At 33.5% G+C, this 10,364-nt stretch overlaps 1 protein-coding gene and 1 long non-coding RNA gene across 2 annotated transcripts; both read left to right on the top strand.

Annotated features, from left to right (window-relative positions):
• The first annotated feature begins 532 nt into the window (after nt 1-532).
• Nucleotides 533-5,717, top strand: LOC139905272 (uncharacterized). The gene is made up of 3 exons (XM_071888093.1): nt 533-1,737; nt 1,794-1,880; nt 5,658-5,717. The coding sequence occupies exons 1-3, from the start codon at nt 1,057-1,059 to the stop codon at nt 5,715-5,717; spliced, it is 828 nt and encodes a 275-aa protein (XP_071744194.1). The 5' UTR covers nt 533-1,056.
• Nucleotides 5,718-5,822: 105 nt separating this feature from the next.
• On the top strand, nt 5,823-7,087 carry LOC121118988 (uncharacterized). The gene is made up of 4 exons (XR_011780439.1): nt 5,823-6,025; nt 6,091-6,591; nt 6,686-6,858; nt 6,947-7,087. It is a non-coding gene; the product is annotated as an uncharacterized lncRNA (long non-coding RNA).
• Nucleotides 7,088-10,364: the final 3,277 nt, after the last annotated feature.

Raw genomic sequence — 10,364 nt, 5'->3', positions numbered from 1 at the left:
TAAGACAATATTGGGGCCAAATTATGTCAGATAGATAAAACGGAGGTTTTAAACTACAGTTAACACTCTCGGGTATCTCAATTCATCGCAGAAATTTGAATTCAAATCCTGTAATTTACCGTAATATCTCTTTCAAATATTGCCTGTCATTTTATAAATATAAATGATTGAACCTTTGAATATAAAACGCGTTTTCCGCTTCCCGTGATACATTTCTGGTAATTAATAAATTACTGCAATTATTTCAAGAGTACTTTACAGCCAAAAATAAAAAAACAAAGACGCACACAACATTTTTCGTATGGATTTAAAGTACTTCACATTGAGTGGATATTTGAGTTAGATATTACGTTTAACGTTACTGGTTGCAAATGTGAAGTACTTTACAACCTGTTCACACGACAATCATATTCTCAAAGATAAACTGGAGCCCGAAGTCAAAAAATTGGCTGAGCTGGGGCAGGTTTTGCCAAATGGACTTCACCTGACATCCAAAATGAGCTGATAGAGATTATAGCATCCAAAGTGACGGAAAATATAATTGAAGATGTCAAGAATTGTGCCGGCGATGATGACTACTGGTTCTCTGTGATTGTTGATGAGACATCAGATATGTCAAACACGGAGCAGTTCAGTCTGTCACTGGGATATCTGACGAGTGAAGGCATCAAGAAAGAGAGCTTCCTCAAGTTTGTAAAAGTTACCCAGACTGACGGCAAATATTTGTTTGAGAAGCTTCACGAGGCTGTCAAGGATCTCGGCCTTAACCCCGCCCTCACTGTCTCCCTGGCCGCGGATGGTGCCTCCAAAATATCCGGCATCAAGAAGGGTCTTGCCGCCAGGTGGAAGGAAGCAGCCCCACTGTGTGTCTACATCCACTGCTACGCCCATGTTCTCAATCTCGAAGCCAAGGATCTTCTCTCAGATATAACCCTGTTGAGAAATACAATGGGGACAGTACAAATTTTATAAAACTTCATTGAAGGGTCACCAAAGAGGTCAGGAATCTACAAGTCGGTGAAGATAACAAGTAAAGATGAGGAGCATACCAAGGTGATGACCGTGAAGAACCTGTCTGCTACCCACTGGATTCTCCGCTACGATGCTGTACACGCTGTATCTCTAGGGATGGTCAGAATCATGAAGACCCTCATGATAATGAGAAAAGATAAAGATCCATTGTCGAGTTCAACAGCAACTTCTCTGCTCAACAGCATCTTTAGTCACGAATTTGTTTTCGGCATTGAACTATTGAAGACACTCCTCAGACACACATCTAGCTTATCAGATGAACTTCAAGGCAGAAAGGTTGACCTAACAAAGGCCCGGAAACACGTCAACCTAGTGATTAGGACTCTTGAAGATCTTAAGAATGAGAAAATCTTTGAATCAATCTGGAAACTTGCTGAGTTCAAGTCGTCTGAGATGAAATCAGTATTTGACCAGGAGTACTCAATTGATTTGGAATTCAAGGAGGGGAAGATTCCAAGGAGAATAAAGTGGAAAGGAACAACTGAATCCTACTTCCGTGAAACACATTTCGATGTTGCAATCAATAAGATTGTATCAGAGCTTGAGAGCAGATTTGCCACCGACGATACAAACCTCACAATGGATTTCATTGCAATCGTCAATGACAGTGAAGTGGAGAACTGTGTCATTGAGCGTGTCGCCAAGCACTACAGACTTGAACTCGAGCAGCTCCAGTCAGACCATGCAATCTTCCAGCAATTCAAGGCTAATATTAGAATGTTTCATTTTGCATTATATGTTTAAAATTTATGTTTCTCTAGGCAGATATTGACACAGAAGACATGGTTTCGTCACAAATTGCTGCGGAGTTAATAAGCTCGGGAGTATTCCGCCTGATGCTATACAAGGTGATCGTTATCCTGGCATCAATGCCCATCAGCAGTTGTGAGGCGGAGCGGTCATTCTCCTGTCTCAGAAGGCTCAAGAACCACATGAGGACCACCATGGACCAGGAGAGGCTCTCCTCCCTCACCCTCTTGAACATGGACAAGGTGATGGTGGACAAGGTGCTCCATGAAGACATAGACAGTTTGATTGACACCTTTGCGTCAAGGAAAGAGAGGAAAAACTTCTTCTTCTAATCATGATAAAGAACACATGTATTTTTTTCTTCATTTTTTTCAAACACATAACCATGTATACATGCGAGTTAAGAACATCAAGACTTGCGAACATAATTTATTTTCTGTCGATGTAACCGTTTCATGGTATATTATAATCTCGTTCATTATCTTCATCCGTTATTATTTTAAAAATATTTAAGGAGGTTTAAATTGTTTGACTTAATTGTATAGTTCAAAAATTTTCTCTCATTCTTGCACCGTGCATTTTATACTCCATTATACTCCTTCCTTTATGAATAGGTTGGCATTGACTTTCCGTCTAGTGTTTTTCATTTTATTTTTCCCAATATTTGCCTGAAGAAAATAATGGTCAGACAGTCCATTGGACGATATTCTTGCAAGATTTAATCTATGCTGTAGCATTTGCCATTTTTAAATATCCCACATTCACCACTGAAAATCAACCGTTCACCCTTATAAAGCGGACGGAAAAATCTTCCTGACATACAGCACTGTTACAGATTATGTTATATCCTCAGCTAACTTGTTGGAGAGAATGGTAGGGCAAGCCTTCAAAGCCAGATTCAGAATCTAAAAATTAGTTCAGATGCCTTTGCTTCCATTTCGAATGAGGGCCTGTCTGCTATAAACTGCAGATATGAAAAAATGTGGAAAGAAACCAACAATGAAACCGTTTCAAAGTTATTTGGAGAGGAGAAACATAAAGAAAGACCCAAAAGACATCATCAATGCGTACAAAAAAATAATCAGGAGCACCGGCGAAGTAGTTTAAATACCACATTTTATCAGGAACTTTAGAAGTTGGAGCCAAATTTTTTAAAGACCAAAGACGTTCGTGCTCATTTTGCAACACAAATAACGGAACAACTGACCACCTCTTCTGGGACTGTGTAACATTAAAGGACCTCTACAAACGGGTCTCCCAGACTCTTTTAGAGAATTTTAAGGGAAGGACTAGTGGGGAAGACACTTTATCACATTTTAAAGGCAAGGAAGAAAATGAATAAATAAACATAAACAGCATAATAACAAAAACCCTAGAGATTATTTATGCTAAACGGACCACAAAAGATACAGATCTTTGAGGCCTCAATTCCTACGATTAAATTGGTGATCAACGTTCTTAAATCAATTAAATAACTGTTTTAAATTCTTATGTAAAATGTTGCTTTTGATTTTCCTTATAATTTGTTTATTATGTTTTTTTATATGTTCGTTATGTTGGTCTTTTTAATATAATTTTAGAGGTATACCGGACCGTGCAAAATTATTTACCTATGATGTAAATATACTTTTTAAGAGGTTTTATGGCAACCAGTCTGATTGTTTCGTATTTTTACTGTTAAAATAAACAAAAATCCTTCCTGTGAGAGCGTAGCAACTTACACACGTGAGACCATGTCCAATCAGGAAACAAAGAGGATCGAAATTGCAGCCCTCCTCCGAGCGGGAGTGTCTCATAACAACATTAAGGAACAGGTTGGGGCCTCGTTGAAGACAATTTACAACGTTTCCAAGTGCTTGGAGGCTGTGGGGGATCTCAAGCATTCCCCTGGGGCTGGCAGGAAGCCCACTGTCTCAACAAGGCAAGTAAAGGCAGTGTTCAAGAGGACTCCCAACAGGTCCATTGCCGATACGGCCAGAAAGATGGGAACGTCGAGATCAACTGTTTCAAGGGCATTGAAAGGGGCTGGAGGAAAGTCCCTGAGGCGTACTGAACGCCCTCTGCTAATTGAACGTCAGCGAGAAGTCAGAGTTGGGCGTGCCAAGAAAATCTTGAATAATATCAATGATTGTTATGACACATCATCATTTTTTCAGATGAGAAAACTTTTACGGTCGATCCTATTTTCAACAGGCAAAATGACCGTGTTGTGAGCTTTGGAGATGTTTGGAGATCCAACAGGAAGGCCATGAAGCCGGTATGGTTCCCCACTAGCTCAGACTAACAGGGGAGGATTATGTGAAGATTCTGGCGTCCAAGGTCCTTCCGTGGATCAAATCCATAGTCGGCAACTCTCATTGGGTTTTCAACAAGATGGAGTACCCGCCCACGCTTCCAAGAAAGCTCAGGAGTGGCTCAAGGACAACATGAACTTTTGGCTCAAGGACTACTGGCCCCCTCAGAGCCCAGATCTGAACCCACTAGACTTCTGTATCTAGGCGCAAGTGGAGACCAAGGCCTGCAAAAAATGACACAAGAACATAAATGCCTTAAAGGCTGCTGTCAACAAGGCCTGGGCCTCCATGGACGCCGATTACATCCAGCAAGTCTGTGGCAGCTTCAGACGTCGCCTGACCAGTGTCATTGAGTCAAATGGTGGCTACATTGATTAAATTTGATCACAAACTATTTTATTATTCTAAAAATTTATGAATAAATTGTTTCTCAAGTCATTCATATGTCATTATGGTCCGCGATATGTTCTGAACAAAAATCGGTAAATAATTCTGCACGGCCCGGTAATGTAAAAATCAACTGTGATGTTATTTATATCATAATTAATGAAATAAAGAATGCCATAGGGCCAATAAAAAAAAATCATGTTATGGATAAAAATAATGATGCAATCTAAAATGAAGATGATATGTTTTGAAAAATGCCCCACTTTTGTTTATTCTACAAAATTTGAATCCAATCCAGTTAACAATTATAACATTGAAAGAAAGATTGCCGCTACTCCCAAGTTAACTATTATTGAAAATCTAGGCTTGAAAATATTAATCTTGAACCTTTCAAAACTACATGTCAGGAGGGAATAGAGAAAGAAAAGGGATATATCAAATTGAGAGAATGGACACCTGAAACCATAAATTACGTATTTGTTTTTTTGGTATCAATATCAGAAAATTATATTTACTTTTCAATTCTGATTTTTATTTATTTTAAAATTACTTTTAAAAAAAATATAAATTTTTTTTACTAGAAAATGAATTATTTGATATTTTTTTCGAAAAAAATAAACTATAAAAATTTTAATAAATTTCACAAATTTTTTTAACAAAAATTAACTTTTTCAAATTTTTCTTTTATGAAAAAATATCTTTTAACAAATTTATTTTTTCAAATTCTTCTTTATGAAAAATTAACTTTTAAAAAATTTATTTTTGAATTCATTTTCAAAATATTTTATTTTTTAAATTTATAAAAAAAAAATTGTCCAGAAAATTAATTTTTGGGAAAAAAACTAAGAGTTATTGAAATTTTTTTCTAATAAATTCAAAATTTGAATTTTTTGAAAACAATTTGGAATTATTGAATTATTTTTTCAAGAAATTAAAAATTTGAATTTTTTTTCTTAAAATTTTATTTACATAAAAATAATTTTATTATTAACTTTTGTTCCAAAAGGTTTTCAGTGGCATGTCAGACATAAATGTACCAAAAAATTCTCGTTTGACATAGGCTCACGCAAAGAATTATGATAATTAAATGCAACATAGATATTTACTATGTAGATAGCTGATTGAGCCCATAAATTTTGAATGTTTTAACATTAATAAATAATTATCAATTATTACTTTTTTCTTAAATATCAGATACGTATCACGACTGCAACGTCTATAATGACCAAACTTTCATCCATCATTGACAAATAGACAACGGTTCCAATAGCCAAATTTAAGTACCTAAAAATGTAATTAGAGAATAATTAAGTAGATAACAATACTTATATGATTTATAGATAATTTTACTATCTTCATAGTAAATCTCCAAAGCTTAATAATTCAAAGTTCCATTTCATTATCCTAATATCCTGGATTTGTTTCTACATCAAACGGGACCTTTTCGGTACATTTATGTCCGACATCACACTGAAAACTCTTTTAAAACACAGTTTATGATAGGAGGGTTTTTGTATTTTAAAAAATTGCTATCAAGATTGATGGTTTCAGGAGCCAATTTTGTATGTATTCATTTTAATACTATTAATATTATAACTCTCACTATTTTGTTACAATCATGAGATAGATAAGTGACATTGGAAAGTGCTGTTAAAGGTTTTAAGCTGTTTTTATTCAATATTATACTTCATGGGTATTGAAAAACTTCAGTCTTTCGCCTCTGAAAATCGGAACGTTGTTGATACTCTTTAAATGAATGCATGTAATTTTTTTATTGTCGGCTTTCGTAAAATCTTCTAAATTCATTAAATGATGACGACCCAAAAAATAAGCTCCTAAAGGACCGACCAATACTACTGTAATGGATTGCTGTTGAGTGTCTGTAGTTCCGTCCAATGTATGAATATACCCTTCCCTCTTTCTTTATCTTGTATAACACGTTTTTACGTTGAGACTCCGTTGACTAGGTGATAGAGAAGTGAGAGGGAATTACTTTTCCAGTTTAAATTTCTACTCAACCAAATTTGGATGATTCATGATAGGGAGTTGAATATTGCAGAAGATAAGGATCTTGCTTATATCAGTAATCTAATGGGAACGTTCAGGATTGGAATTAATTATGTGAAATGTATGTATACAATACCAAATTCCTTTTAGGAATTTGAGTTTTACTGTGTCGTTCTACCTTGAATGTTTTCAGCAATAGAGTTCTATAATTACAGAAACCTCCCACAAAAATTCTCGAATCATCTTCGTAACTCCATACATTTTTACCACTATTATCAGCAACCCAGGATTTAACATCTATAGTCAATACTTTATATCAAACTTCATCATGATACAACTTTACACGTTGTTAATACTTCTAAAATAAATACGCAGTGAGTAGTTACAGGTAGGTTACTTATTTCTATATGATTATGAATTATGATATATTTTCTCCTCAAGAATGAAAAAATAATGATAATAGCTTCTATTATTAGTTTCTAGTATAATATGGATTGCCAATTGCAAAAAGCTGCTCCGGCTTTTTAGAACATATAAAATTCCTGTCTGAATATAGGCCTGTTCTAACTAACTGTCTTTAAGGTAGGATTATATCTATTAGTTGTGTACAGGAAATACGTGATTTATTTTTAAGAAATTTGCATATTGTAATATTTAAACCTCAACAGCTGTACCTTTCAAAATGAATGGGTTCTGTAATTTAAATGTGTCATGTTTTTAAAGTGAAATTACAAGGATAAACTAAATTTTGGAAACACAAAAATGACTAACTTGACATTTTCTCTCCCCCAAACAAGAAAAGTTTTAAATTGCTAAACAAAAAGGTTTAAAGGTTGAGGTTTAAAGATTATAATATGAAAAGTTCTTTAGAAATAGTACAGACATGATAGATGTGGTGGTAAATTGTAACCTAACTTAAGCCGAAAATATCTAAAAGGAGGAAAGGGCAGTTTGTTTGTTTTTAAATCTGCGAACTCGGGCCTAAAGTAAATTATTGTCTATTGCTGTTTTTGTTTATTATAATATGTGATTGAGTATGTTGAGATGTGCGTCATTCATCATTATTAATTACTCACAAAGGATTACCCAGCGTTACTCGGGACAAGGAGGGAGCAGGAAATCACGTAGACAATGATAAATATTATATCTTTTTAATGTTTTCACCGATTTCATTTTTTCCCCATACCTTTTTTATTTTGAATAAATTTAGAAAATATTCTTATTCGTATAGTTATTTTTGAGACGCCAGTCACTTTCTGATATATAACTCAGACTCTATTTTATATTTATATACATTATGTGTTGCAAAATTGGGAGATAACCTGACACTGGAAGTTTAAGGAAGAAAATCTATTTCTCTCATTTCTATGTATCAAAAGTGGGATTTAAGTAAGAAAACCAGGTAGCATTTCTTCATGAGTCATCATATTTCATTCTTCCACCAAATGGCCGATCTGAACTACTTCAAAGTCGTTAATCGAAAGAATGATTGAACAAATTAAATTTTACTCCATACTCAAATACTGCTCAGCCCGGCGTCAGACATTTCTTCGTAGAGGGGTATATCAAAATACTACAAATTATAATATATCTATTAGTTATAACCTGAGTTTAAAATAATCCCATCACTAGTATGCTAAAAAAATAATAATCCGAAAATTAACGTGGTACCCCTGACAATTTAGGAATGTTTTGGACAAGAACAACTTAGCTGATTAAGAGGGTTCGAAAAAAAATACACACAAATCCTGTATTAACTACAAACATGGCCAATAATTATTATGGAGTTGATCTAAACTCTAGACTTACTCCTACAAGGACTTTTAATCATTACCATACTCGTAACTTCCCAAAAAATGTTGTATAGTTAAGAATGGTTACAATATTAATAAATTATCTCACTCAGTTTTCATCAAAGTTGAATGTCTTAATAAAATGCTCAAATTTGAAGAGAAGGGCCCAGTCCTGGACTATTTGTGCCCTAAAATTAGCCTTTGGTCTTTGAGCGCCTGCAGGCTAAAAGCCACACTTGTTATTATTATTTACACTTTAGAACAAAAAAATAACCATTAAAACTTTCAAACTCGATGGGTTTGGCATTTAAAGCCACTTTAAATCCAGTTTTTAGGGTAAAACTACGATTACATGCCATAATTTGAAAGAACTTTATTTATGAAAATCAAAATGAAAAAAAAATTATACAAAGATTTCAGCAATTGAAAAATGAACTATTCATTACTTTATCTTGATTACAGTTAATAAAAAATATATATAACCACCAAAAATCAAGTAAATGAAGGACCTTTCTAAGAAGGTAATATATATATATTTTTTTTATTCAAGTACTTTATATCAGAGGTGAAGTTATAGTTATAGTTACTATATATTTAAATTTAAAAAAAAAACGCATTTAAAAAAGGTCGATTTTGATTGATTTTTTGTCAATTTAGTTTTTAATATTTATTAAGAAGTTTCATATAATAAGCTAGTTAGTAGTCAGGTTGTGTTGAATATGGATTACAGTAATATTGGAAAGATTGGACTGTTTATGAGTTTATAACCAACTATATAGTTAATAATTTAGATGTAAGAGGATTAAAACAAGTTTATAGATGCTTTATATTCAAAACTATTTATTACATAGTTAGTTATAACTCATAAGTGAGTCAACTTTTTTTCCCTGGATTGTTATATTGCATATTTATTTAGATCTATTATATATTAGTATTTGACTCCATCTTTTCAGTTTTAAGGTCAAGTCCTGGTCCTCATACTCTTGGTCTTTTTGATCCCAAATCATATGCTCCGGGTACATGGAAAATAAGTAATGTCTGGATCTACTTGTTGTCTCGTCTAAGGCAAAATATTTTTTCCCACAAGTTTTTCCTTAATCTTTGCCAACACTAATTTACTTTAGGACTCCATTGACTTTGCGATGACGTAGTAAGGATAAAAAAACAATAAAATAATAATGTTAACAGTTTTGGCGAATAAAAACATATATTAAGGGAGGGAGCACTCTCATTGATTCAGACAACAGCTGCAAAAAGCTGGACCCTCTTTTCAAATAGAATTTTCAGCAACTCTGATTATTACTTATAACTAGGGCTGTGCATCAAACGAGTGCGAGGAAAATGCGGGAGCGAGACATGTGGTACTATTGATTAAAGTTAGGGTTTCGTAGGATAGAATATCACGTGATTATGTTATAGAAATGAGAATCTGCTATATTTCAAATAAAACTAGAAGAGTTAATATAAAAAGTAGTTGAAATATTCAAATTCAGAAATACCTAATTCACTTCGTTCAAATCATGATAAAATTTCTTATATTTATAAAAGTTGCTGATATGATATGTTATACAATGAGTAATCAAAAACTTATGATAATAAATTTACCCGTAGGACTAGATTACTAGTAAATTTATAAATTAAAGTATTATAACGTATATTTGTGATATTAAGTTCAAGAAGTATAGGTAAAATATTAATTAGAAATTTTAATAGTAGGTAAATGTAATTTATTATAAAAAACGTTATTTGATAAATAATTACTCTTACGAATCTAATATTTCAATACTTCATTTAATAATTAGCATGTTCCTGACACTATGCACTTATAAACACGACCTTATTTTGATATGAATGGCTCTCAAAATGTTGAACACCCTCTTTAAGTAACATTAAGTTAACATTTGCAACATTAATTGCATAAGCAGCTTTGATGTCTATCATTTTGATTAGATAAGGACGACCCAAGGAAAGGCAATCACAATAGGTTTGTAACACAAGACCTTTCACTTCGGAATCCATATTGTCTGGGTTTGTCAAAACACTTTCTCACTTCAGAATTGATTATCTTAACTGGTAATTATGGACATCCTTATGGCTTCCT

The sequence above is a fragment of the Lepeophtheirus salmonis genome, chromosome 5 (assembly GCF_016086655.4).
Source record: "Lepeophtheirus salmonis chromosome 5, UVic_Lsal_1.4, whole genome shotgun sequence".
Lineage (NCBI taxonomy): Eukaryota > Metazoa > Arthropoda > Copepoda > Siphonostomatoida > Caligidae > Lepeophtheirus > Lepeophtheirus salmonis.
The sequence above is the reverse complement of the archived record's forward strand: the minus strand, read 5'-3'. Positions and strand labels throughout refer to the sequence as shown.

Excerpts from the sequence above, each read along its gene's own strand:
- LOC139905272 (XM_071888093.1), top strand. The coding sequence starts at position 1,057 with ATGACCGTGAAGAACCTGTCTGCTACCCACTGGATTCTCCGCTACGAT. Across the intron at positions 1,738-1,793 it reads CAATCTTCCAGCAATTCAAG|GCAGATATTGACACAGAAGA; the intron begins GCTAATATTAGA and ends ATGTTTCTCTAG. Across the intron at positions 1,881-5,657 it reads TCCGCCTGATGCTATACAAG|ATACGTATCACGACTGCAAC; the intron begins GTGATCGTTATC and ends CTTAAATATCAG.